The 27901-nt window shown below is 42.1% G+C and overlaps 1 protein-coding gene across 1 annotated transcript in view; it reads left to right on the forward strand.

The window, feature by feature from the left end:
• GRK4 (G protein-coupled receptor kinase 4) overlaps window positions 1-27901 on the forward strand; it is a 327280-nt gene that overhangs the window by 280985 nt on the left and 18394 nt on the right. Inside the window, exons 7-10 of the mRNA XM_089691556.1 lie at window positions 4624-4687; window positions 6232-6372; window positions 22357-22547; window positions 27665-27702. Coding sequence (XP_089547682.1) covers window positions 4624-4687; window positions 6232-6372; window positions 22357-22547; window positions 27665-27702 — 434 coding nt within the window. The remainder of the gene's footprint in view (window positions 1-4623; window positions 4688-6231; window positions 6373-22356; window positions 22548-27664; window positions 27703-27901) is intronic.

Genomic DNA, 27901 nt, shown 5'->3' on the forward strand with positions numbered 1-27901 from the left:
GGGGAACTGTGAACGGAGGATAAAACACCTAAGCAACAATGTACAAGTCTTTTAGATAGCAAATTCTTCTGAGGGTATGCTGTTACACAGTTAATATTTATGTTAATGTACATGAGAATTCATATAGTTTATTTTTTGTACCATTTCCTATGGACATTTCTATAGTTAGTTATGCTGCCATCCAGTGGCCTTATTTGGTAATGCATTTGTTTTACATTACCTCCCTGAGATCTATGACACAATTCCTTTGTATATGAAGCTCCTCCCTTCTTCTTGAGTTCAGCACTTCCTGTGTCATGGAGGCAGCTAACAGTCCACATGTATTCTGCATAGTACGCTACAGAAAGTATCATCTTTTGACCGCATAATACTGGAAACCATTCATTCTGCTGTATCCTGTTGTCACATGTACAGAATAAAGCAACTTCTGGATGAACACAGTATTGGTGAGTTCAGCTATCTGATAAGGATTGCCCACAGTGATTATATCTGCTTATACAGGCTAGGCAGAGAGGTCTCACAAGGGATAAATCTCTATCACAACAATCTGAGTCAGAATAGAGGGAGCTCTTCAGCCTCTCCTGGTATTCCTCCCCAGACCCCAAATGAAATATTTTTTTCACCCAGCTGCTGCGTATAGAGTGAGTCAGGTTTCCCACCCAAATGCTCCTTTCCCCTTAACTGGCCTAGAAGGGTGTAGGATTACGCACTCAGTCCTTTTTTCTGTGAGCTGGTGGGTTGGTAGCTGCCTTCAGGCCTCTCGCTAGGCTGGCTCCTTCCCTGCTCCACAAGTGGTCCTTGCTGTTGAGGCCGTTGAGGTCTAAATGATCCTCCTTTCAAGTGTGCTGCCTGTAGGTAGGCCCCTTCCCACTGAGCCCCCTCCCAGGCCCCTACAGCTCTTACACCCGAACTCTCCTGCCTCTGAGCAGACTCAGCCACTCTTAAGGCCTGTCCTGATCCCATGCCAAGCCCTCCTGCTTGGGGGATTGGACAGGATCCCTTTAAAAGTGCAGACCAACTTCTTTTCACACCCACCCACTGAGTTCTAGAGTCTTCTCCAAGTCTCTAGATTAGGGGGAGGTATCAGTGAGCTGATCTGCAGAGCCTCTCACCCTGATCCAAATTTGGCCTTCTGACTATCACCCAGGCTTCTGCTCACCCATCTAACAAAGAAAAATAATTGGCTACCTCCCCTACTGATTCACATATTGCTCTAGGTCAGCGATCCAGAAGGTATTGATGTGAATGGATTATCATAAAGGTCTGGCAAATAGCATTTTCAGAAGGACTGTAGTAACTGCCTCCAAATGTTAGTAATGACTTTCTTTTATAAATAAGACTGGCAAAATTTGCAGTTTTTTCAATGATTCCTTATTTTACATCCAAGCACACCTTTGTCACTTAGCACCATAAGTGACGCAACTTTTCTCTGCAGACTTGGAGGTCCATTGAGACCAGAGCCTCCATTCTGTTGCTGATAAAGTGAATGAAGTTGAAGGATTTGGGCAGTGATTGTTAGGTCTTGTAATTGTTAAATATGTGTAGAATTGTTCCACCCAGCTTCATTTAAATTCCTTCTTCCCTTTTAATATTAACAACATGAGCAGTGCCATTTACCTCTTATAACTGAGGCCAAGAAACCTGCTGTATATGAAGTTTAGTTTGTTTTCTTTTCAGCTTAATTGGCTGAGATCAAACCACAAGCATTCTGCTAAGCTGACATGGTTTTTGGAAATTCTATATACCATCACCTGAAATCCATAAAACCTTGTCTGGTTGTTCCATACGGCACCATGGACAGGGGGCTGCAAATAAGAAAAAAGGATATTGCTTTGTTGGTGGGGGTGGGGTTATCGGTTAGGGGGTTGCCACCAGGGCCTCATAAACTTTCCGGTGGCTTTAAAACTCACTCCCTGACAATAAATGTTTCCCCCCAAGGCCCCTGATGTCTCATTAAAGGGAACATGTCACCAGAAAAAAAAGACATATGGGGACTTTTTATCCTCTGTGTGATTAAAATGAATGTTTTTTAGTAAAAATAGGTCAAATATTAAAGTAACACCCAAGCACTTAAAATGAGTGTAAAGGCAAACATTTTTTTTTTTTTTTTTAAATAACAAACATGTCAGACTTACTTTCTCTGTGCAATGGTTTTGTCAGAGCATCCCCAATCCTCCTCCTCTCAGGCCTACCGCTGGCACTCCTGGCCCCTCCCCCCTCCCCCCTGCCAAGTATGCTCTGGGGGCACTCCTGCATGCTTGCTCCCGTGCCGGCTCTGTTTTTCCATTGACACAGAGCGTTGCTCAGCCTTGTCCTCCGCTCCCTCCTCATAGGATCTAATTGATAGCAGCGGGAGCCAATGGCTGCTGCTCTTGCCACTCTGTCCAATAAGGAGAGAGAGAGCCGAGAGAACTGCTGCTCTCAGGCACATCGCTGGATCTAGATTCTGCTCCTGTACGTATTTTTTTTTTGGGGGGGGCTACATGCAGAAAGTTTTTTTTGTACCTTTAAAGTGGTTCTAAATCCTGAAGCTTTTTACCTTCCTGCATTCTATGCATGAAGTTAAATAAAACTTAAGTGCGCAGCTTTCCCCTCAGCCCTACCCCCTCCTATACTCACCTGAGCCAGATTATGATCCATTGATGTGCACAAGAGCAGAAGCTCTCCTGGGTATCTACCTTCTCATTGGCTGAGACACAGCAGCGGACATCATTGGCTTCTGCTGCTGTCAATCACAGTCAGTGAGAAGGGAGCGGGGGGGAAAGGGGGCAAGCATAGACACACATAGACAGCTCAGAAGCAAGCACGCACGAGTACTCCTAGAGCAAGCAACTTGCTCTGGGGGCACTCAGTAGGGGCGGGGGATCCGAGAAGAGGAGAATTGGGGCTGCTCATTGCAAAACCTGTGCACAGAGCAGGTAAGTATGACATGTTTGTTATGTAAAATAAAACTCAGAACCTTGACAATCACTTTAATGCATACAATGCTTTAAGGTAAAAAAACCTCTGCCTTTAGAACCACTTTGAGCTCCTCTCCACCCCCACATACACGCATGTACGAAGGCAAACAGGTGTCGGGAGCACATGTACATGAAAACATGGATTGTTCTACACATGTTACATATTGCCTTGCACGCCAGAGTGAGATCAATAATTCTATGTTCATTATTTATGGGTGACTCTAAACTGATGATCTGTAGGGACTTTTACAGCGTCGCCTACGGGAGATTTAGGATACCAACGTTTGTCACGGTTTCATGGGTGCACACAATTTTAAGGTTTGACATGCCTGGGTATCTATTTATTCACCGCAGCTTCATTTTTTATATTATGCCAAACAATTGGGTAATATATTTTGTTTGTGTGCTCTAAAAGGATAAGTTCACCTTTTGACAAAAAAATAACAAATGCACATTTTTTAGTAGGTATTGTTGCAGGATCCTGTAAAGCATTACACCATCGATCAGCTGATCGCTCGTGCCATGCAGGTCTCTTGCAGACCTGTCAGTATATCAGCTTTCCTGTACAAGCAAGCAGATACACTGAAAGGAAGAATCAATGAACTACCACGGTGCTTCACAGCGCTGTGGTAGTCCACTGACAACTACAAACCAACATCTGCAAAGGATATTGGTACTTGTAGTATGCTCAGTCACAGAACTCTGAATGAATGACGCTGCCGTGTGGGTGAAGCCCACACTGTTTGCTTTTAAATGTGACAGCTTGTACAGGGAACTTCTCCCCATACTGCTGTCACAGGGGGAGATGGCAGCAGCTGCAGCATTGACAACATGTTACATGGTCCAACCTAAAAACAGGTGTAACATGTAACATGTTCCCAAAGGTGAACTTATCCTTTTAAACTTTAGTGTATTTGTAATTAAAATTTTGTGCTTGATAAACACTTACGCTAATATCATGTGACACAAAAATATGGAACTACCACTACTATTTAATTCTTTAGGGCCTCTGCTTTCAGAAAATATATTATGTTTTATTTTAATCTTCAGACCTAAAATGAGTTGTTAAATGTGCTCAAAAAAAGCGCTGGCAGTGTAAGGGTTAAGATAGTTCCATCTAAATGCAGGAAAAACATGTCAGAGGCATAACATTTCTTTATACTCCTCTGATAACGCCATATTTAGAAAAGCTGAACGCAGCAGCGTTGGTGTGAACGAGGTCTTGTACAGAGCAGGAGGAGGAGGAAACTTGCACAAGTAACCCCCCGGAATTCACTAGTTGCCTCCATGCTAACCAGTGCCGATGTAAGTCTGCACCGACTCCAGGATTTCACAATCGTTCAGGGTTTATTTGCTTTTGTGATGTGAGAGGAAGCTGCCGTTTATTGTGTTTGGCATCCAATGTAATGATATTAATGGACGCCAGTGGACCACTAGAACAATGGGATAAACTTTGGCTGCCTTACTGCTAAGTGCTGTTAGCGGTCTATTAAATTCAAAGCACAAGCTGGCTTATGGAAGAGGAGTGCTGATACTATTGATATGAGAAATAAAAAAGTTTTCTGAGTTGAACGTGAACGTGTCACTAAATTATAGGAAATCTGCTATGAGATGAATTAAAATATTTATACAGGAAATGTAATCTAATACTTCTATATTGTAGGCAACCGGTCACCAAGAACACATTCCGACATTACCGTGTGCTTGGAAAAGGTGGATTTGGTGAGGTAAGTCCCTCTAATGAAGCTTATTCACTATTTTGGCATGATGGTAATGTACAGTGCAGCAAGTAATAAGCAGGACAACATTTGTGATCAGCTGCTGGTAATGTATAGTCTTGTTTAAATAATGTGTTGAGTGCAGTGACTTATAGTAACCAATCGAAAGGAGGGGGGCAGGGGAAGGGGTTGTTCTATACTTCTTACACACTTCCTGTCCTAGGGTGACAACACTTCTCCTTTTCCTAAACCCCAGTGAGTGTGTGTTGTCACCCTAGGACAGGATATGTTCTACTGGCAGGATAATTAGGTGAAAGGAGGAATCGTAAATAAATTAAAACTAATGCAGCCACCACATTGTGCTTATGATTAGATAGACTTTAACCCAGAAATATAATTCTGCTAACTGTAGGCACACTTGCGAGTGGAGTATACCGATTACATGCAGGAGACCCAGTAAGGGTTCTCTGTGGCCCATAGCCCCATTGAAAGCTAATCGCGGCCGCTCGCATGTAATCGTTTATTGAGCAAGAGCCTGCTAATGATCTGCCCTGGATACAGACAGTCTGCATCCAGGAACGATCATTTTCAGGTAATTGTTATAGGAGTGATTACATTTGAGTGTCCACTATTGACTGTGGAGCTGTCAGCCTCCCATTGCTTTTAAGGGGGCTGCTGCCCGCAGCCAATCCCCAGGAACCCCTACTTGGTCTCCGCATGTAATCGCTAATGGCCCCATTCGCAAATGTGAATGGAGCTTTAGTTTAGCCCATAGTCAGTGGACTAATACTAGTGCATTCCAGTCTATCCAAACACAAGCAGAATATGGTGGCTGCCTTAGTTTCCTTTTTTATAGGTTTCCATGTTTATTTTCACCTGGTGATCCTGCCAGTAAGCCAGGCCATATATTATCCCTTTTATTTTTTCTTCTTTTTTGTTCAGTCAGTGGGTTGAACTAAAAAAAACTGTATTCTGCTAGTGGGGAGCCTTACCCACCCGCAGAATACAATTATAAGTACTGCCGGCTATGGCTGGAAGGATTGATGATTCAGGAAACACTCAACAGGCTGGTACAATCAGATAACCCATACATGGATCGAAAGTCATCCAGTCCCTTCTCAACCAGCCGAATTTGCATCCATGTATGGCTGGCCTAACACATGTTCTGTCCTAGGTTGACAGCACTCACTAGAGTTTAAGAAGTGTTGTTACCCTAGGACTAGAACTATACTGTAGAACATTTCCACCCTCTCCTCTCCATAACATAGTAGCAGGGTGTTCTATAGTTCAGAGGTAGACTGATATCACTACTTAGCACAGCACTGTATTTCTAGAATGGTCCATTCTCAATTTTTTTTTTTTTTTTCTGCACTAATTGAGCAGCCATAACAAAACACTTTTAGAGGTTTATAAAATGGATTAAAAGGGAGCAAATACAGGATTTTTTTTCGGGTTTACATACAGTTTAATACATTTTGGCTTCTTGAATCGGCCCACTCGATTTCACTTGGCCGCAGTGGCCTGCCTGATCCACATTGTTGCTGTTCTGCCAGGTGTGCGCATGCCAAGTACGAGCCACTGGGAAAATGTACGCCTGCAAAAAGCTGGAGAAAAAAAGGATAAAAAAGAGGAAAGGAGAATCTATGGCATTAAATGAAAAACAGATTTTAGAAAAAGTGAATAGTCGATTTGTAGTAAGTATACCCCTTTTTTCCCGTCTCTCAAGTGAAAAAGTGTGCTTATGTACAGTTTTAAAGGTAACTTCTTGATTTATATATAATACCAGGACTCTCTCTGCTTCTTTCTGTCTATCTCTCCCTCCCTTTAAAGCTGAACTTCAGGAAAAATCAGTGCATGCACTGTTAGGTCTCTTTAAAGTAGTAGTAAACTGCAGCTAAAAAAATCCCCTGCAAGGCAATTGCAGAATGTGCTAGAAGCATCGAATACTAGCACATTATGAATTACCTTAGAACGAAGCCCTTTAGCAGCGTGCTGTCACCACTGATGGGGCTTCCTTCTTCTCATAGTCTTCCTTCCAGGTTTGTGAGCTCTGGCCATCTGACCGGCCGAGTCGAGATAACGTCACTCCTGCACGTGTGAATGGGAATCATGGGTCACGGCACAGTTCTCTGAAAGAACAGCTTGGGTATGAGCGAATATCTCTTAAACCGTGCATGTTTAGGAGATATTCATTTTACCTACAGGTAAGTTTTATTATAAGCTTACCTGTACGTAAAAATCACAAAGTGGACTTCACTACCACTTTAACCACATGCCGTCCGCCTGCTGTTTATAAACGGCAGGACGGTGGCACTCCAGGGGCGGGTTGCCACTGGAGTCAGAAGTTGCCACTTCTGACATCATAGCTTACTATGTGTGAAATCTATGAATGATCACAGAGGTCACATGGTACAAGGCTATTCACAACAGCCTTGTACCATGTGACAGGCTGTGACCAATCACAGCTCACTCTGTAGTTCTCAATAGCTGCAAGAATGCAGACAGAGAGAAAGAGAAATGATTGTTTTTACATCCTATATGGGTGTAAAAGTAATCACTGTAAAAAAAAAAAAAAAAAATATCCATCACCCCCAACAAGTAGTACAGTGTCACCATGGTGGCACTGTACTGCTAGGGTGACAGTATGTAAAAAAAAAGAAAACATAAATAATAGTATAAAAAAAAAAAAAAAAATTTAAAAAAAGTTTAAAAATTATAATTTTTGGTTATAAACTAATTTTGGCTTATTTTTTTTTTTTTACTAAAAAGATAACGGAATACATTTTAGACAAGATTTATGATGAATGATTATTTATTTGCAAAATTTTATAAGAAAAACACTTTTTTTCAAAATTTTTGGACTTTCTCATTTACATAGCAAAAAAAATAAAAATCCCAGCAGTGAATAAATACCACCAAAATAAAGCTTTATCTGTCTCAAAAAAATAGTAAAAAATTCATATGGGTACAGTGTTGCATGACCGCGCAATTGTCATTCAAAGTGTGCTAGCGCTGCTGAAAATTGCCCTGGACAGGAAGGGGGTAAAAGTGTCCGGACAGGAAGTGGTTAAGGGACAGTTCACACCACATGCAGTCCAGTGCATTTTTTTTCCTGCATCAAAAATGCATTGATAGTAGGTTATATGGTTTCCAATGGCATAGTGTACACCAGTGCAGTCAGTTCCAGTGTGTTCCAGTTCCAGAAAAAAAACTAAAGTAGAAAATTTTTTTCTGCACTGAACTGTACTGGAAAGTGGTAAAACACAGCTGAATAAAAAAAGGGGAAAAAATGTTCCCCAAATGCATAAAAAATGCACTGAAATGCATCAAAATCATGTAAACAAAAAATGCACATGCAAAAAACAGTCTGGATGCGTTTTCTGCATGTGAATTTTTGACGCGTTCCGGTGCCTTTTTGATGCCTTCCAGTACATTTTCTCCCCCTCTTGTCTTCAACTTAAATAAGGACGTGTGTTCCGGTGTGTTTCAGCCTCTCATTGCTTTCAATGGTGCTGTAGGTCACAGGAAACCCTTACTGGGTCTCATGCATGTAATCAGTAACACCCCAATGGTGTGAACTGGCCCTTAGGCATCGTTCACACAGGCACATACTACAGCATACACCCGTGAGAGGGCCTTGTTTGCCCGAATGGGGATAAGCAAGTGTTCTGTGCATCCCCATGCAGGCAGTCCCATTCATGTCAACTGAGATGCAGCAGCTGCATGGACTCCGCTTCTACTATTATTTGACATCCGTATGGGTGGGGGTGCATGGCCCTGAATGCACACTGTCCATGTTTGAGGTCATGCACCCGCACAGCTGTCAGATTGGGAGCAGCAGCTGTGTCCATGCAGCTGCTGCATCCCAACTGACATGAATAGGACTGTCTGCATGGGGATGCACAGAACACCTGCATATCCACACTCAGGCAAGCCTGGCCCTCTCACAGGTGTATTATGCCCATGTGAATGAGGCCTCAAAGAGGTTGTTCAATCTGTAGAAAAAACATATTCTGTAGCTGCTGACTTTTAATCTAAGGACACTTACCTGTCCAGGGATCCAGCACGGTCCTCATCTGAGCCACATATTGGCCGGTTTTTTGGTCCTTGATGCCGATAGGTCTAGTGTGGGAAGCCGGCAGTGACTCCTTGCGGCTTCCCACTGTGCATGCTTGAGTCCTGTGATATGTCTCAAGAAGTTGCATGTAGCGAGGTGGAGGGAGGACAACTTTCGGCACCAGTGCCTAGGTGATTTTAACAGAAATGGGAGCGGGTACTTGCCAAACATGGGTTCCCATCTCCTCCCCTCAAAAAAACAAACCTGCAATTTTGTTAGGTGGGGGAGGGGGTATTCTTTAAAGAGGAACTTCCCATTTAGGATGAAGTTCTGCTTTAATTGAATCTTGGGGTCCACATATGTGCAGTAACCCAGCATGGAAGTCCTGTTCTTTTGCTCTGTTCTGGAGCTTCCTATAATAAAGACCGATTACTGCTGCTCACTCTTCTGCCTGTTAATGGGCTTGTGCAGGCCAGTCAAGCTCCTCCACCCCAAACTCACTCATCCATGTCTTTATGGACCTTGCTTTGTGCACTGGTGCTCAGTCATGTTGGAACAGGAAGGGGCCATCCCCAAACTCTTCCCACAAAGTTGGGAGCATGAAATGTCTTGGTATGCTGACGCCTTAAGAGTTCCCTTCACTGGAACTAAGGGGCCAAGCCCAACCCCTGAAGAACAACCCCACACCATAATCTCCCCTCCACCAAACTTTACACTTGGCACAATGCAGTCAGGCAAGTACTGTTCTCCTGGCAATGGGAACGTGAATTTCATTTAGCCGTTGTTCATACTGTGGAACCATGTGTGACTTGCACAGGAATCGCACTGCATTACTTTGCAAATCACATGCGATTCTGTGCAGTGTGATTTGCGCCCATTCATTTTGTATGGCTCAAATCATTATTATTATTATTACACAGGATTTATATAGCGCCAACAGTTTGCTCAGCGCTTTACAATATAACGGGAGACAATACAGCAACAATACAGTTCAATACAAGAGGGAAAGGAGGGCCTGATCCTTGGAGCTTACAATCTAGGAGGGAGGGGCTAGTGGTACAAAAGATAGTAACTGTGGGGGATGGACTGGTTGGAAGAGTAGAAGATTCCAGTATTAGCTGAGGGCAGGATAGGCTTCCCTGAAAAGAGAGGTTTTCAGAGATCGCCTAAAAGTGAGCAGAGTAGGCGATTGTCTGATAAATTGGGTAGAGAGTTCCAGAGGATGGGGAAAGCTCTGGAGACGAGCATGGGAAGAGGAGACAAGGGAGCTAGAAAGTAGGAGGTCTTGCGAGCAGCGGAGAGTACGGTTTGGGTAAATCACACTGCATCCACACAAAAAAGGAGCAGGCACCTTTTTTTGCCGCACTGGAATTGGATTGTGTGCATGCCAATACCCTTGTGATCCAATTCAGGCAAAAATACCACATTTTCAACTTGCTTTTGGGGTGTTATTAACCTAACATTGACACCTGCAGCAGATTGCATGAACACAGTGCGGTTGCTCTGCGGTTTCAGGAAACTGACAGGGATTGCTTTGTTTCCAGATTAAAGGTGGTCTCATTGCACAGGGTAGTTAGCAGGTGAATAAGGATTAGTTCCAAAGCTTGCAAAGACAAGTCCTTACTAATAAAGTGAAGCCAGTGTTAGAGGGGCACACAGAAGAATCTTTTCTGAAATATCAATCTAATAGCGGGCACCTTGTGATGCCACTCTTCTACACTGGCGGCCGATAAAGACAGGCGGCTGAGCCACTTCTTTTTTTTTTGTTGTTGTTGTTTTTTAAGGTAATTTTTATTAGAAAGTTTTCTACAAGGCTTTTATTTTACAATCTTTGCAATCAAAAATAACCAAGCGAAAGGTCAGCTATTCAGCAATCCCAGGAAAAAAAGAATGAAAGGAGCAGTCATGCTAGGTAAAGGTAAAGATAATAAAGCCAACACTGGGTTAGACAAACAATAACTACCTGGGGCACTAATCGTGTGAAGAAGTTGTCTCAAGACTTGCCAGTTAGAGAGTATGTAAAACATGTCATTACAGTGTCGTGTCTTATGAAACTAAAGCCTGTGGTACCGATCTTTAAACATGATCCGAATGCTGAATTAAATACCGCGTCAACCATGAACTGGATGAACTTAAAGTAGAGCTAAAGACAAAACTTCTTTTTTTTTTTTTTTTTTTTTTTAAATTTTGGATAGAGTAAGGCCCCTTTCACATGGGGCGTTCCATATGTCTGTTTTTCATCTGTCCATTTACAGATGAAAAACAGGCCTCCATGTATTTCTATGGACTAGCGGATGTAAACGGGTGATCATCTTTTTACATCCGTTAATGTCCGTATCTATTAACAACCAGTTTTTTGGAATGGAAGAAAACCCTATATTTCTTCCGTAAAAAAAAAAAAAAAGGAACAGATGGTAAATGGATGGTAAAATGGACATAAACGGATGAAAAAAACAGATGTAAACTGATGGAATAAAATGATGTAAGCTGATGGAAAAACGGATGTAAACTGATCCGTTTTTACTTGGAAAAAAAATGACTGAACTGATTAAAAAAACGGAACGCCCGTGTGAAAAAACGGAACACCCGTGTGAAAGGGGCCTAAGGAGATTTTTTTTTTTTGTTGAGATTTGCCTCCACTTCCTGTCTCGTAGGCAAAACAGGACGTGAGAGGACATCACTTGTCACGAGGTTTATCGGAGATGGGGGTTGATTTACTAAAGCTGCAGAGTGCTAAATCTGGTGCAGCTGTGCATGGTAGCTTTTAGCTTCAGCTTGTTCAATTAAGCTTTGACAAAACCTGGAAGCTGATTGGTTTCTCCGCAGAGCTCCACCAGATTTTGCACACTCCGGTTTTAGTAAATAACCCCATAGTGTCCCCTTTGGAAGATTTCTGCTCTATCACTCTTCTAGTGACAACCCAAAATGTGGTATTTCCTTTCACTTTTAGTGATAACGGCAAACAGGACCAATAGAGAAGAAGAATCTCCCTACAGGGGCACAAAAAGCAATACAAACATGACAGGTGTTCTAATCCATCTCGACTCTGTTCAGAACGAAAAAGTTTTGTCTTTAGTTAGACTTTAACAAAAGAAAAGAGGAAATGGGAGAAGAAGGAAGAGGAGACACTGGTTTGAGTATGGAAGGAAAGGTAAGCAAATGGCAGCAAGGGGATGGGATGGTGGCCATGAGACATCTTAAATAGATGAGCCCCTGTTTTTTTTTTCACCACCCAGATGCTAACCTTACAGCCTGACAGAGCTGTACGCATGGAATTTTATCTAACGATGCAGGATTTGACATGTGGCACCGCCTGTCAACCTCACCCATTGAGATCAATGAGGCCACAACTGAAAGCCAAATGTTTTCTTGCAATTGTGACGCAGTCCCATAATGTAAAATTGCCATTCAGCAATGGTTGCAGGAGCCAGCATTGGCACTTCCTAAAATGCGAAAAGCCACCCTCTGAAAAGTGATTCACTTTTCAGAGGGCAGTAAGCACTGGAGCCTGTCTGAAAGAGACCTTAGGCAGGTTTTTGCGTTGAAACAGCTGTCCAGTTTGCATTAAATTTGTACATATTTTCCTATAGCTCCTAAATTTTCTATCTCCATTGTAGCAATTTAGGATCTAAATATAGTGTAATGTTTTATTTTACAAGCCTCCGCTGGATAGTGAGCAGGGTCAACAGATCGATGACCCTCTGAGTGCTGGATCTGCAGCACGCTTTCCTCTCCTCTGTTTTCATCCATCGTCATCCTGATTACCACGCTAAGCTCTCATCCGCTGGACACAGCCTGCACACATCTCGCATCGCAGAGAGCAATCAATATGCCTAGTGCTAGAGTTTTGTCCAAACCAAGTTAAATATTGATCAAACTTCCTATGGCTATGACGAAATTCTGCTGAAAAAATATGCTGGGTTTGAATAATTGATGTTAAAATAGATAATGCTAGGTATTATGTAGTGTAATGTATGTGTGCTTTATTCAGATTTTCTACTTTTGACTGTTCAGGGAGGCTGACCAAAGAAAATGATGTAACAGATACACAGTGCATTTAAAATCTATTTAAATCTACTGCTTCTACATAATAGAAACAAAATAAAAGGGTCCTACTGAATTGCCAGTACCTAATATTTAATGCATGTTATTAAGAAAGCTGCAGTGTAATGTTTGCATCATGTGCATGTAAACACGTGTTGGCATGCGCATAGGTGTGCATTTGAACATGCTCTGTGTTATACTGTAATACATTATATTTACATTTCAGTAAGGTTTATTTGTAAAGGGAACTTCAACAGACTGGCTTGACTCTTGTGTTTAAAGATTGTCACCCCAGCATTTCATATTCCTGATATGTGCCTGTTGTATCATGTACATGTGTTAAAAAGTATCCTGTTTTCTTTGTATTGCTTCCTTTGTGTGAACTACCTGGTGATTCTGTCAGTCCCCCCTGTTTTCCTGTGTCAAACTGACCTCCCTATGCATAGAAGCACATCCATCCTAGTGTGGTAAGTTTTCTGCTTGTGCTGGGCGCTCAGCCTGCCTGTTCTACAGTGACCAAGTTTTGTGCTGACATGCCTCCATCTTCACAGTCCTTCAATGGGAAGATCAGTATACTACTCTTTCTTCACACCTACCTCTATATGCCCATTGCCAGTTATGTAGCTTAGATTATTATGTGATCACCTTGTAAAAAAAAAAAAAAGGTGTTTATAGTGTGTGTGTGTGTATGTATGTATGTATTGTGGGAACTCGCTTCAAAGTGGTAGAGCTTTTAAACGCATACAGCTACTCGCTTTCTTTTTCAGGGCCTTTTTAGCCCACTTTTATTTAAATGAAAGTTCAAAACAGAAGTTTCCCACACAGGGGTATCGATCATCCACATAAACAAAATTCAGCCTCCTGGCTCTCTCAGATATACAATCTTCCACTGGCCTTCCTCTTCAGGCTTACGTCTGTCTCCTGCAGACCCTTTCAAAAACCATGGCTCTTGCACACAGCTGGCCTCTAGCACATAGCTACTACCAAGCAGCTCCTTGCCGCTTTTGGCTTCCACCTCTCCTTGGTGGAGCCCTCCTGACTCCTATCTGCCGGGGTGGAGCCCAGAACCTTGGTCCTGACTCTATGAAAAGGCCCGCACACACCTGTGCAATCAGTATCCTGGCCTATCCCAAAACCTGGTCCCAGGATTGGAGATTTCATCCCTCCCAGATCTCTTTGAAATCTCCAGGCTCCAGATCCCAAAACAGACCTTACAAACAAAGGAGGAAAGTGAAAAGCCACTTTCCTCCGTATCAAACACTTACCCTGGAGCCCCTCAACCTGCCTTGTTGAGAATCCTGGGTGACAGATTGCCACACTGTCACAGTATGTATGTATATATATATATTTATTTCACACACATAAAACATTACATGTTCTTAGCAAACCAAATATTAGATTTAACACAAATCCTCACTGACCTTTGTAGCTACGCACACTGTGGAGCAACTCATTTTTCAAGTTGACAGTAAAAGTAGTGAAGTTGCCCTTTAAAGGTCAACTCCAGGAGTTAGACAAAGTTGAACTGCTGGTTAAATAGGGGGTGCATGAATAAGAATTAATACTTATTACTTACTTCAGTAGGGTCCCTCCAGCAATGCAATAGTCCTCATGAAGGTTCCTCTAAGGTGCCCCCAGCCACGTTTGCACTCCGGCTGCTCCTTCACTTACAATGTGGGGTAATAGCCCTGCCTTGTATGTGATGATGCTGAGGCACCACCGCAGAGCTCAGAGCGCTGGATCCAGCAATAGTGGGGGTAAGGTAAGTAATGTAGCCTCTTCAGCTCACCTTAGACCTAACAAGCATTTAACTCTTGCAGTACTGTGGGGTCCCGCTGCAAGGGTACATTGTAAATTGGACCTTAAGTTGGGTATCATCACTCTGCTCTCCCATCTCTTCCTGTACACCTTCTCTCTAAATACTTACCTTTCCCACTGCCCACATAACTGAGTTCTGCTCTGCTGCTGTGAAATGGGCCCGTGAAGTGTACTTGAAAACTGACGCTTTTAGGAATGGTAACCTCCTGTGGCTCTCTGTGGTTCCTCCTGCTGTCCCTGTTAACTTCTTCTTCAATTTGGTTTTGCTGTATAATATTTGCTTATTTGTTTTTTGTTTTTCCTATTTGATACAAACTTGTAAATGTTTGCATGTACATATCCACTTTTATTTTGTTACAATGGCATCTGAAAGTTGTTGGGATATATTAAGCAGCAAATGAACATGCTGTCCCTGAAGTTGATGATGTGTTGGAAGCAGAAATAAATGGGCACTGCAATTTATTTTGAATGGGGCTGTGTAGCTGCAGGCCAGTCATGGTGCCCATGTTGACCCATGTCCACAGACAACAGCAGCTACAATGGGCACATGAGCATCAGAACTAGACCATGGAGCAATGGAAGAAAGTGGCCTGGTCTGATGGATCACTTTTTATTTAACATCATGTGGATGGCCGGATGCATGTGTGTCACTTACCTGGGGAAGAGATGACACCAGGATGCACTATGGGAAGAAGGTGAGCTTGCAGAAGCAATGTGGTGCTTTGGGCAGTTTTCTGCTGGGAAATCTTGGGTCCTGTCATTCATGTGGATTTTATTTGACACGTACCACATACCTAAACATTGTTGCTGACCAAGTACACCCCCTTCATGGAAATGATATCCCCTGATGGAAGGGGCCTTTTTCTGCAGGATTTTGCACCCTGCCACACTGCAAAGATGGTTCAAGAATGGTTTGAGGAACAGTGAGTTCAGCATGATGACTTGGCCTCCAAATTCTCCAGATCTCAATCCAATAGAGCATTTGTGGGATATGATGGAAAAACAAGTCCAATCCATGGAGGCCCCACTTTGCAATTTATATGACTTAGAGGGGTTCTAGGCTCCTCCCCAAAGAATACTGTAGCTGCTGACTTTATATAGGCACCGGCATTGCAAGTTAGGGAAACCCAGAAGTGAAGCCTTGCAGCTTCACAGCCGGTTTCCTACTGCACATGTGCAAATTGAACTGTGCTTTGTGATTGGTCCCATAGTCTTCTGGGACCTGTGACGTGTCCCAGAAGGCTGCAGGGTGGTCAAACATACATAGTTAGTCTGGCTGAAAAAAGACAAAAGTCCATCCAGTTCAACCATATCCAGATATTCCCTGGATCAACTTTACCTGTAAATAGTAACCAGTTATATCCTGTGTGTCTAAGAGAGAATCCAGGACTTTTTTAAAGCAATCCACTGAGCTGGCCAGAACCAACTCTTGAGGGAGTCTATTCCACATTTTCACAGCTCTTACTGCGAAGAAACCTTTCCATGTTTGGAGATTACATTTCTTTTCCTCCAGATGTAAAGAGTGCCCCCTTGTCCTCTGTGACGACCTCAGGGTGAATAGCTCTACACCGAGTTCACTATATGAACCAATGATGTATTTATACATGTTGATCACATCCCCCCTTAACCTCCTCAAGAGAGAATAAATTCAGTTCCTCTAATCTTTCCTCATAGCTGAGCTCCTCCATGCCTCTTATCAGTTTGGTTGCCCTTCTCTGTACTTTCTCCAGTTCCCCAATGTTCTTTTTGTGAATTGGTGCCCAAAACTGAACTGCATATTCCAGATGAGGTGTTACTAATGATTTGTACCGGGGTAGAATGATATCTCTCTCTCTGGAGTCTATACCTCTTGTAATACAAGAGAGGATTTTGCTCGCTTTAGAACCCGCAGCTTGGCATTGCATGCCATTATTAAGCTTATGATCTACCAGAACTCTCAGATCCTTCTCCACCATTGATTCCCCCAGTTGTACCCCCCTTAGTAGGTATGATGCATGTATATTCTTAGCCCCTAAGTGCATAACCTTACATTTATCAACATTAAACCTCAGTTGCCACATAGTTGCCCAATTAACCAGTTGCCGACCGCAGATAGCCGAATGACGGCTGCACTGCGGCCGGCCAGTTCTGGGAGGGCGTCATATGACGTTGATAGGAAGATGGATGGAGCCAAATACAGGGCAACCTTAGAGGAAAACCTTGATAGAGTCTGCAAAAGACTTGAGACTGGGGTGGAGGTTCACCTTCCAGCAGGACAATGACCCTAAACATACAGCCAGAGCTGCAATGGAATGTTTAGATCAAAGCATATTCATGTGTTAGAATGGCCCAGTCAAAGTCCAGACCTAAATCCAATTGGGAATCTGTATCAAGAATTAAACTGCTGTTCACAGACGCTCTCCATCCAATCTGGCAGAGCTAAAGCTATTTTGCAAAGAAGAATGGGCAAAAATGTCCCTCTCTAGATTCGCTAAGCTGGTAGAGACATCCCCAAAAAGACTTGCAGCTATAATTGCAGCAAAAGGTGATTCTACAAAGTATGGACTCCGGGGGGCTGAATATAAATGCACACCACACCTTTCACATATTTATTTGTAAAAAATGTTGAAAACCATTTATCATTTTCCTTCCACTTCACAATTATGTGCCACTTTGTGTTGGTCTATCACATAAAATCCCAATAAAATACATTTACTTTTTGGTTGTAACATGACAAAATGTGGAAAATTTCAAGGGGTATGAATACTTTTTCAAGATGTGTGTATGTATGTGTGTGTATATTAGATTTTGGTCTATAAACACCTGTTGGTTTGTGGCATATTGTTAGCACGTCACCTCTGGATTCTGATATGGTGTCGGAATCTGTCTCAAAAAAAATGTAAGTGAGACACATAAATTATGCACGAGGTCATGTCCAGCCACTTTGGAGATAAGAGGAACCATGGAATGCTGGTCATTATTGATTGTGCTTAAAGATTCATGAGCAGTGCACCGTTCTTTAGACCAAGAAAACATTATGTAATACATTTTTAAACGAACTTTGATTTACCTTACATACAAAAATAAAACACTTTTTTCCAACTTAAATTTTTTTTCCGCCTTGTTAGCTATTCTGAAAGAGAGTGTGACCTCTAGTGGTAAAAATATAGAAAGCATTAAAACCTGTATTGGACTCGAGAGAATTGTGACCTAGCACACAGGAAATGTAATCCACTTTATACATTTTCTGCTTGCTGTAACTGTGCTACTTGCCATATGGGGAATGTTGAATTATGACACGATACACTCCCAGGGAGAATTTATAGTGTGGAATGTAGCTGAAATTTTGAATGGCAACATGGGAATTTCACATGTACAGTGTCATCACAGTACACCCAAAACATTTTTGCATTGCTTTGGTGTGGCAGATTTCTTTTTAAATAAGAGACAACAAAAATAGGGTTGTTTTCAATAGCAGTCAGTTTTATTTTTAATAGTTTTTAAACAGTTTTATATACTTTTGCTACATTTTTTAATAATATATGTATGCAGTCTTTTTTTTTTTTTTTATATATATAATAAATATTGTAAATGTAGATGACTAAAATTCATCATTTAAACAATTTAAAAATGCAAGTAAACATCTTATTCATAACACAGGATTCCCAGGTCATCATGGGTTTAAAAAGAGACCGCACAGCAGTGGCTGCCTGCCTTTAGTTTTGCTTTGTCTAACTGAAACCACAGATGGAACCCTCAGTCAATCAGCGGATAAGTCACTGAGCTGAATCTTTGACTATGCACATTTGCACTTCAGCATCACTGACCTTTTACTGAAAAAATGCTAATTGTCTGGCTGTTTTAATCCTTTCTTAAAGTATAACTAAATACAAAAAATGTTTTCACTTTTTGATAGCGTGGCGCTGGATTAGAGCACCTGTCAGGTTTTATTGCAGTATGTGCTCCGTTAAGGAGATTCACCCTATTTCTCCTGTTTACTATTATCTTTGAAAGTAAAAGCAAATCCCAAATGTTGGTTGTCCCCAGAAAAGTAATAGAGAGGAAATCTTCCAATGGGTACACTAGATCTGGTGACCTGGGGGTCCCCAAGGAATTCCCTTGATTTGCAGGGATTTCCTCTTACTTTTTGGCTATAGGACAGGAGGTGATGGGAAATCTTGGCAATGGGACAGAGATGGTGAAAAAAAAACTAACAAGGGTTATAACCCTCCCTTACTCTATCCAAAATGAAAAAAAAAAGTTTTGCCTATAGTTCTACTTTAATCATTGACCATGAAAAAGCACACAGTCATTGAAGGCATAATGAAGTCATTGCTAGTCTTGCTCCTGGTCAATGACTCAGAAAGCCTAGAAGCTAATGGCTGACAGCCGGAAAACAAGCATTTTCCAAAGGAGAAATCAACCGTGGCCACTGTGTACTAATGTATGGCTCTCCTTAAAGGTACAGATTTCCATGCAAAGTGACAGTGTCTCTGCAAAGGGCACCCAACTACCATGACCCCCCTATCTGCAAAATGGCAATGTCTCTTTAAAGTGTATCTAAACCAAAAAAATTTTTGGCTGTGGTACAGATCCTAAATCTCCAGAGAAATCTAAGCAGCTTGTGGGTGCTTCAGTCCAGCAGTATCCAACTCTTCTGTATCCAAAACAAACAGCCACTAAAATCTTGTATAGGCTTTAACATTTTAATGTCATTTTAAAAGTAATTGTCAACATTTTAAAGTGTTACTAAACCCCGGGCCCTGCATTCATTATATAGTCCAAGTGATAAAGTTGACTTTTATAAATGTAGCTCTGCACACGGAACAGAAAGATCTTTGTGCTTCAGTCTCTGGGTGGCGGAGTCCACAGTATCCCTGATGGCAGCTTTTGAAGTGACACTGCTACAGCTTCACACAAAAATCTGCTGACGTGGTCGGGTCCTACAGCCGACAATGTCCACTCCACTGAAAGCTGATGACGCTGCTGAATGCTGCCTCTGCAGCTTCAAGAATGGGCCTTTCACAGAGAGAAAACCATCTGGAATGTTAATTTAATTTAGCTCATAATGAGCATTTTGTCATTGCTGCAACAACGTGCCTGTGTTAGGAGGAAAATGTATCTTTCTGAGCAAGGATCTCCATTTCACCTGCCATGCTTCTCGCAGAGCCATGTAACATGCTTTCCTAAATATCCGTCCGTGTGTGTGTGTGTGTGTGTGTGTGTGTGTGTGTGTGTGTGTGTGTGTGTGTGTGAGATATTGTTCCTTCATTTTTACTGCTCTTGAACCATTTGCTTCAGGATTAATAGAAGTAAGAGGACTATTGGGAAGGGTTGTCCAGTAGTAGTTGGTCACATTCAACTGGCCTTATTTGAAAATGATGAAGACATTTTGTAGCTTGTCCAAGCTACTTCTTCAGTTCTCATGAGTGTCAGCAAAATACCCCAAATATTTATATCCACACAGGTGAGGTTCTAACTCTTCTCCACTCTATCCCAAACTTAAAAAAAAATATCTGGAGTTTTATTTTAAACAGTCATGGTATTGCAAATCATGGGGAAGCCCTGATCTCAATTTTGAATTGCCAACTGTGATATATTGTGGTAGGAGCATTCAACTAGTCAAAGAGGGTGTGCAAAGTGCACTTACATATACACAATTAGAAATCAGCAGACTCCAATAATGAATCTCTGTGGTCTTTAAATTAAGGCCCACAGGCTCGATGCGGACCTTGGTTTGCATTTATCTGGCCCTTGAGGCACTGTTCCTCCCACTGATGTGAGGAACTATTCCTCCCACTGACACCCACAATGAGGAACCATTCCTCCCACTGACACCCACAATGAGGAACCATTCCTCCCACTGACACCCACAATGAGGAACCATTCCTCCCACTGACACCCACAATGAGGAACCATTCCTCCCACTGACACCCACAATGAGGAACCATTCCTCCCACTAACACGAACAACAAAGTATCATTCCTCCCATTGACACCATCATTGAGGCACCATTCCTTCCACTGACTCCAACGATGAGGCACCATTCCTGCCACTGATACCAACCAACGGGCATAATTTCTCCCACTGGCACCAACAACGGAATATTATTACTGACACCAACAATGGACAGTCTTTCCATTGACACCAAAAATGGTGAATTATTCCTTTCAATGATACCAACAATGGGGCATTATTCTTCCCAATAACACCAACAATTATGCACGAGGAGATGTCCAGCCACTTTGGAGATGAGAGGAACCATGGAATGCTGGTCATTATTGATTGTGCTTAAAGATCATGAGCAGTGCACCGTTCTTTAGACCAAGAAAACATTATGTAATACATTTTTAAATGAACTTTGATTTACCTTACATACCAACAATGGGGAACTATTCTTCCGACTAACACCAAAATGGGGCATTATTGCTTCCATTGACACCAACAATGGGACATTATTCCTACCACTGACATCAACAATGTGGCATAATTTCTCCCAGTGACACCGACCGGGCTAAAATCTTTCCACTGGTATAAATTATTGGGTACTATTCCTTCCACTAATACCAATGATGGTTCCCCTTTTCCTCCTACTGACCACTAGGGCTGTGTAATCTTTTTACTTCAACTGAGACATTGTGGGAGATTTACTAAAACTGGAGAGTGCAAAATCTGGTGCAGCTTTGCATAGAACCCAGCCAGCTTCCAGGTTTTATTGTCAAGGTATAATTGAAAAAAGCTGAAGTTAGAAGCAGATTGGCTACCATGCACAGCTGTACCAGATTCTGAGTGCTCCAGTTTTAGTAATTCTCCCTCAATGTTTACCCCCACTTGCTGTGGCATTTCTACTCACTGGCCAAAGTCTTGCCCCCCTAAAGTCTGAGGAACAGTAAACCTGACCTTTGTTTAGAATGTTTGGAGACCCCTGATGTAAACCATTGTTGTTGTTTTTTTTAACTATACATGTTAATATCCCTGCACACACTGCACTTCCCACTACTGTATGGTTACTAGAAGGACTAACTGGCCCTCCTTATCCTTGGGTTCTCTTGTGTTTTTCATTTCCCATGAGATGTCTTGATGCTTTTGCTTAGTTGAAAAAATTTTAAAAAATGGTAGCGATATTTGTAAGACTTTAAAATTTAATATATCTGGCTTTGGTGTGTTTATTATCAGGAATATCTAAAACACATCTGAATGAAAAGTTAAAAAATTAATTAAATGTATTTTAAATTTAACTAGTGTAAGTACCTGGGTATTTGACATCTTGACATCAGCCTTGACATCAGCTAATTCCCTGTGCAGTAGACTAAAAGAGGGAATGGCCATACTCTGTGCCACTCAGATTCTGCTGCCTGCACATGTGCTGATAAATAACATGCTGACCGGAAGAGAGAGCAGAGTGAGCAGAGGGATGACTTCATTGGTCTGCTGCTTCTTCATTGTCCAGTCACTGAGGTGGATAGGTGACTATGTTGTATTGCATAACTGCAGTAGGGGAAACTGTGGACACTACCCTAGCTGTCTTATCTTGTAGGGTTTTGTAAATCTCCATACTGGATGGATGTAAATACAATTCCTTTGGCAGGTAAAACCAGTTCTCTTATATGTATTTAATTTGTGTGTTTAGCTCTTTGTTGAAGTTCATCTTTGTTCTGGAAATTCAATGTATTGCAATTGTAAATCCTGCTCGGGTGATATGTGTTATCTATTTTATCTAGTGTTATCTATTGTCATAAGCTGACGTTGTGATTTAAACCATATCCCTTTGGGTCCTTAGGTTAGTTTAGCCTACACCTATGAAACAAAGGACGCCCTTTGCTTAGTGTTAACTATTATGAATGGCGGAGACCTGAAGTTTCACATATACAACATGGGGAACCCAGGCTTTGATGAGCAGAGAGCTGTGTTCTATGCTGCAGAACTGTGCTGTGGACTGGAGGATCTACAGAGGGAGAGAATAGTTTACAGGTAAGAGAATTGTGTGTGTGTGTGTGTGTGTGTGTGTGTAAAACATTAAATTAGCTGTTTGATTTATTACGGTATGTATTCCTGTATGCTGTGGTTATGAGCCATTTTGGTAAAGAGAAGGAATATCAGAAGGGCTGATCCTCCCCATCAGCAGAGATCACATGACTAAATGGCTAGGTTTTGGGTCACATGACCAGTACTGGAGAATACCCGATATAGAATTTTCTCAACCCTTTTTTTACCCTTTGCTTATCCGTACCAGAAACACTGGTATTTCTATTAAGACTTGAATTTTTGTCTCCTTTTAATTCTTTGCAATGTGCACCACCCCCCTATAAGACCATCTTTAGGCAAACCAAATCCTCACCGTCTTTATCCCACCCACCCAATCTGATCTCAAATCAAATAAAATATAAAAATAAAATTTTTACTCACTTGAGTCATTGTATGATCCTCCAAGCTCTTCCTCCAGAAGTAAAGACTGGTGATCCACTGCTGCAGTCAGGGCCCACTGCCAACTGGTCTTGTTGCTGTGCCTTGTCACAATGTTTTCTTTATTGTACTTTACAGGACAGAGGTCTTTATATTCATGATTACTTGGGTTATGCTGCCACCTTCAAGTGAATGCACATTGACCAACAAAGGCAAGAAACTCTGCCAAGGTATAACCACTCCCAGCTCAGCTAAGCCTCAGTGTTTATCTAGTATCTTTAGGTGATGGAAGTCAGCGGTCTCTCTGAAGATCTCCCGTCAAGGGTTAAGTTATAATTTCCTGGATTATTCCCAACACCTCTGCTGGGGTAGAGGAGGACTTTAACTGGATTGGTTGCTACAGCCTGATGGTCAAGAGGGACTGTACTTGGACTTTGCATGCAAGAGTGTGGGTGGCCTGTAATGTTGCTGGCTTAAACTGGATCCTGCAGACACTGGATCCAGTACCCTGCAGGGTGGGCTGCTGTTAAGAGTGAAGATTACACCTTCTGATCCTGCAACACAGTAGTGGCAGAACTCAATAGGGCGGTCCTTACCAGGTGCCCTTTACTGGTTCTCAGGAGCAGAAACACATGCAATATCAGAGCTCCTGTTATGCCCTGCATAAGTTCACAACTTAAAATTTGGTTACTGCCACAGCTCTGCACAGCCTTTTCATTAGATGAGAGGCACAGCAAATATTGGGACACTTGTCTTTCTTGGTTTGACTTGCCTACATACTGTACACTCACCAAGTCTCAACACTTTATTAGGTACACCTTGCTAGTACCGGGTTGGACCCACTTTTTTTCCTTCAGGACTGCCTTAATTCTTCCTGGCATAAATTCAACAAGGTGTTGAAAACATTTAGAGATTGACATGAGTTACTGTTGCCTTGCTATCATCTCAAACCAGTCTGCCCATTGTCCTCAGACCTCTGACATCAACAAGGCATTTTCATCCACACAACTGCTACTCACTGAATATTTTCTCTTTTTGGACCATTTTCTGTAAACCCTAGAGATGGTTGTGCATGTCTGTGGACATGGTTCCCACTCTTCAAAGCTGGCATATGGAATCTTCCTAGGCATCTACAGAGAAAACTGCCTCTGGGTCTGATTCTCTGGAATAGAGCATATGTGTTGCCCAGACTTTAAGGGCTTTGGTCAACTCCCACTGCAGCCACCGCAGGCTGCATAGTCACTCCCACCAGAGAGAAGGTTGCCTTACAGAGATCCTGTAGCCTTTTATGCACAGCACCTTTAATGACCAGTACCTCACCATGGCGACCATCAGGGTCTTATTTAAACAGCCGGAGGACCCTTTTTTATTGTATAATTCCTCCTCCTCTATTATTATTATTATTATTATACAGTATTTAGCGCCAGAAAGGTTTGCTCAGCGCTGTACATTATAGTGGGGGACAGAACATGAGACAATACAGTAACAAAACAATACACGAGGGGTTTGAGGGCCCTGCTGTTTCGAGCTTACAATCTAGGAGATTACAATCTCTATATGACACCCATGAGCACAACTCTTTGGCAGTGTATTCCAAACATTCCAGACCAGTGAGATCCCCTGAGAGTTGATCACACAACCCAAAAATGGTTGCAGAATATTGCTCCTTTGACGCAAAGAAAGTGACGCATTGTGCTCTTGAAACAGTGGTAATACCAGAAAAGAGGAAGGACTCAGAGGACGAATCTAATCCATCAGGAGAGGCATCACAGGGTGAACTGTGCAGATAGGTCCTCCCTACCTGATTGAGGGATTGGGAGCCAACCCCACTTGAGAGGAGTGTCGGCCAGAACATCTATATTCATTGGCCACTTTATTAGGTACACCTGTTCAATTGCTAGATAACACAAATTGCTAATCAGCCAATCGCATGGCAGCAACTCAAAGCATTTAAGCATCTAAACAGGGTTAAGACTACTTGCTGAAGTCCAAATCGAACATCAGAATGGGGAAGAAAGGGGATTTAAGTAACTTTGAACGTGGCATGGTTGTTGGTGCCAGACGGGCTGGTCTGAGTATTTAAAAAAACTGCTCTGCTGATCTACTGGGATTTTCACACACAACCATCTCTAGGGTTTACAGAGAATGGTCACTGAATGGACACACTAGGTCTGCAGTGTGGTGTCCAGAAACTACAAACTGGAGTTTCGCTGCTTCTCCCCTTTATGCTCTATGCACTCAAGGTATCTTCTGATCCACAAAAAAGAGCAGTTTTTGTTGCAGTCCTGGAAAGTCTGGTGTCCCACTGTTGTCGCTGCACCCATACTGAGGGGTTGGGGGGGGGGGGTGTAATCTCACGTCTTCTATTGAAACCATTTTACAGTTCCCACGAAAATTGAGATATCAAGCCTATTCTGCAATTAAATGGTCTCAACAAGTTCCTCAATGTTCATAAATTCAGGATGCAATCCACCTGATCATTGATTGCTTCACTTCATTGGGGGACTTCCTGGCGTCTGAGGATATCAAGAATGCCTTACTGCCTCACTACTGATTTCTGTAGTTTCAGTTTGTGGCATTATACTTTGACAGTTCATGACCCACATGGTGTTTACCAAGGTTTTGGCTCCAGTTCTGGGTTGTTGAGGACCCGGGATATCACCATCATGGGGTACCTAGACAACCTGCTCCTCGGGGAGCATTCAGCTTAGAAACTGACATTGAAAGTCCAGTAGACTGTACAGGTCCTGGAAAGTTTCAGTTGGGTGCTGAACCTTCAGAGGACGACCTTGGTTTTGACTCAATGACTGGACTACATAGGCTTAGTCCTTGATATGGCGTAGAAGAAGCTACTGCAGGAAAAATGTCTCTTCAATCCCAGGTAAAGTCCCTGAGGTCGCTGAGAAGTCCCTTGATTTTGGGCCTGCATGGAAAGCTGAGGAAGTATAGTTTTTGATTTGGTACCCTAGTCCCAATGTCACTCCAGAACTCTTCAGCTCACAATCCTGTTGGTATGGTATACATTTCAGGAATTCATGCATCTGCTGATGCATCTGACTACCAAGACAAGATTGGCTCTGAAATTATGGATATCCACAGATCCCAGATAACAGGAAATCTTTCCTTCCATTGAAATGGAAGGTCTTGACAGCTGGCACCAACCTGTTGGGCTGGGAAGGTACTCTAGAGACTCATTCAGTTCAGGAAACATGGTCCTAAAGGAGAAAGAGTTGCTGATCTACATGCTGGAACTTGGGACTATTTGACTGGCTCTTATAAATGGTCTGTCTGTGTTTGGGGTCCCCCAGGCTCAAGATGCAGTCAGACAATGCTGAGGTTGTGGCATACATCAGCCATCAAGAAGGGACAAGAAATCACGCTGTTCAGGAAGAAGTAGATCTGTTCTTGTCTTGTCAAAACTTTACTTGTAGCCTTCTCCACCATGCACATTTCCAGCATGGAAAATTTAGCATGCTGATTTTTCTCAGCCATCAGCAGCTGAATCTGAGAGAATGGTCCCTTCACCCTGAGGTGTGAGCAGAGATTTGTCTTCAGTTGGGGACACCAGATGTGGTTCTATTGGTGTCCAGATTTAACATACTGGACAAGTTTGTGGGTCAAACCATAGATGCTTAAGTGTTTGAGATAGGCATGGGCAAGGTTCCTGTTTTTTCTGTTGTTCAGGTTTGTAAGTCTGCTACCCAGTCTTCTTTTCACACCTTTTACAACTTCTAACAGGTAGATGTTCATGCTCTGCAGATGGCAGTTTTGAGGGCGAAAGGTCTTGCAAGAGGCTTTGTAGTGCAGGTTCCTCAATTCTGTTTTTGGGTTTTGAATGTGTTGGCCTTTCTGCTGTATTGCTCACTCCTCGCGTTCAGAGGTCTGGGACATCCCATGTAGTCATGAATATGAAATCCTCTGTGTCCTGTAATATATATGAGTAAGAAACTATGAATTTTGGTTTACGTGTGAAATCCTTTTCATGGAAGTCCTCTGTGTCCATGATGTAATTTAAGAAAAGGATTTTACTGGTAAACTAAAAATTCTAATATCACACGCTGGAGTCTTCTGGACCCTGGAAGTGCCATAGGCAATTGGAAATAGCCACCCAGAAAGCGAAGGAGCCAGCCACTCTACAGTACAGAAAAAAGACGAATTTGGACCCGGCCTGTCCCTTGACCATGGATTCAGGTAAATAAAAGGTGGTCTTAAGTAGATTTTAAAAAATTAGAATAGTTAGGGGGGGGGTCAGATTTAAAGTCTACCCAAAGTTTTATTTTTTTTTTTTTGTTTAGACTAGGAAATGGTTACAACCTCTGTGTCTTTCCTGTCCTGAAGATCCAACAAGAAATTAGAGGAAATCTCTCCTAAGTGAGGGTAAATCCCTTTTTAATTGTTACCAGAACAAGCGTCGCTATTGAAAAATGTCCTCTTCTGTTCTGGTGACTGCTTTTAAATTTTGGATATACCATTACTTTGTCTGGTGACAGTGTTAACAGTACAAATACAGAGGGTTAGTCTTCTCAGCAGGGATACAGACAGAAATAAAATTAAAATCTGTTTTAGGAAATCGGCCTTGCGTACCTTTTAAAATCTAATGAGTTTTTATAAGTCAAGTTGTAACTTGGTCTCACTGTGTTTTTATTACATTGACCCTAAAGTTTTCCCCAATTTTCTTATTTTAGAGACCTAAAGCCAGAAAATATTCTGCTTGATGACCGTGGTAAGTGTACATAATTATTTGCAATGTTTAGTAGAACCACTTGTATTCACTTTTTCAGGTGCCATAAAATGTTCTGAAGTTTAGAAAACTGAAGAAATAAATTGCATTCGTTTTTCTACATTACTAAATGAGAACTACAGTTGTAAATGAAGCCTTGAAATCCATTCAGTTTTTCATCCTTGCGTTGGTATGGTGCACC

This window comes from Staurois parvus, unplaced genomic scaffold (genome assembly GCF_062004578.1).
Source record: "Staurois parvus isolate SC_StPar_1 unplaced genomic scaffold, SC_StPar_1.0 ptg000564l, whole genome shotgun sequence".
Lineage (NCBI taxonomy): Eukaryota > Metazoa > Chordata > Amphibia > Anura > Ranidae > Staurois > Staurois parvus.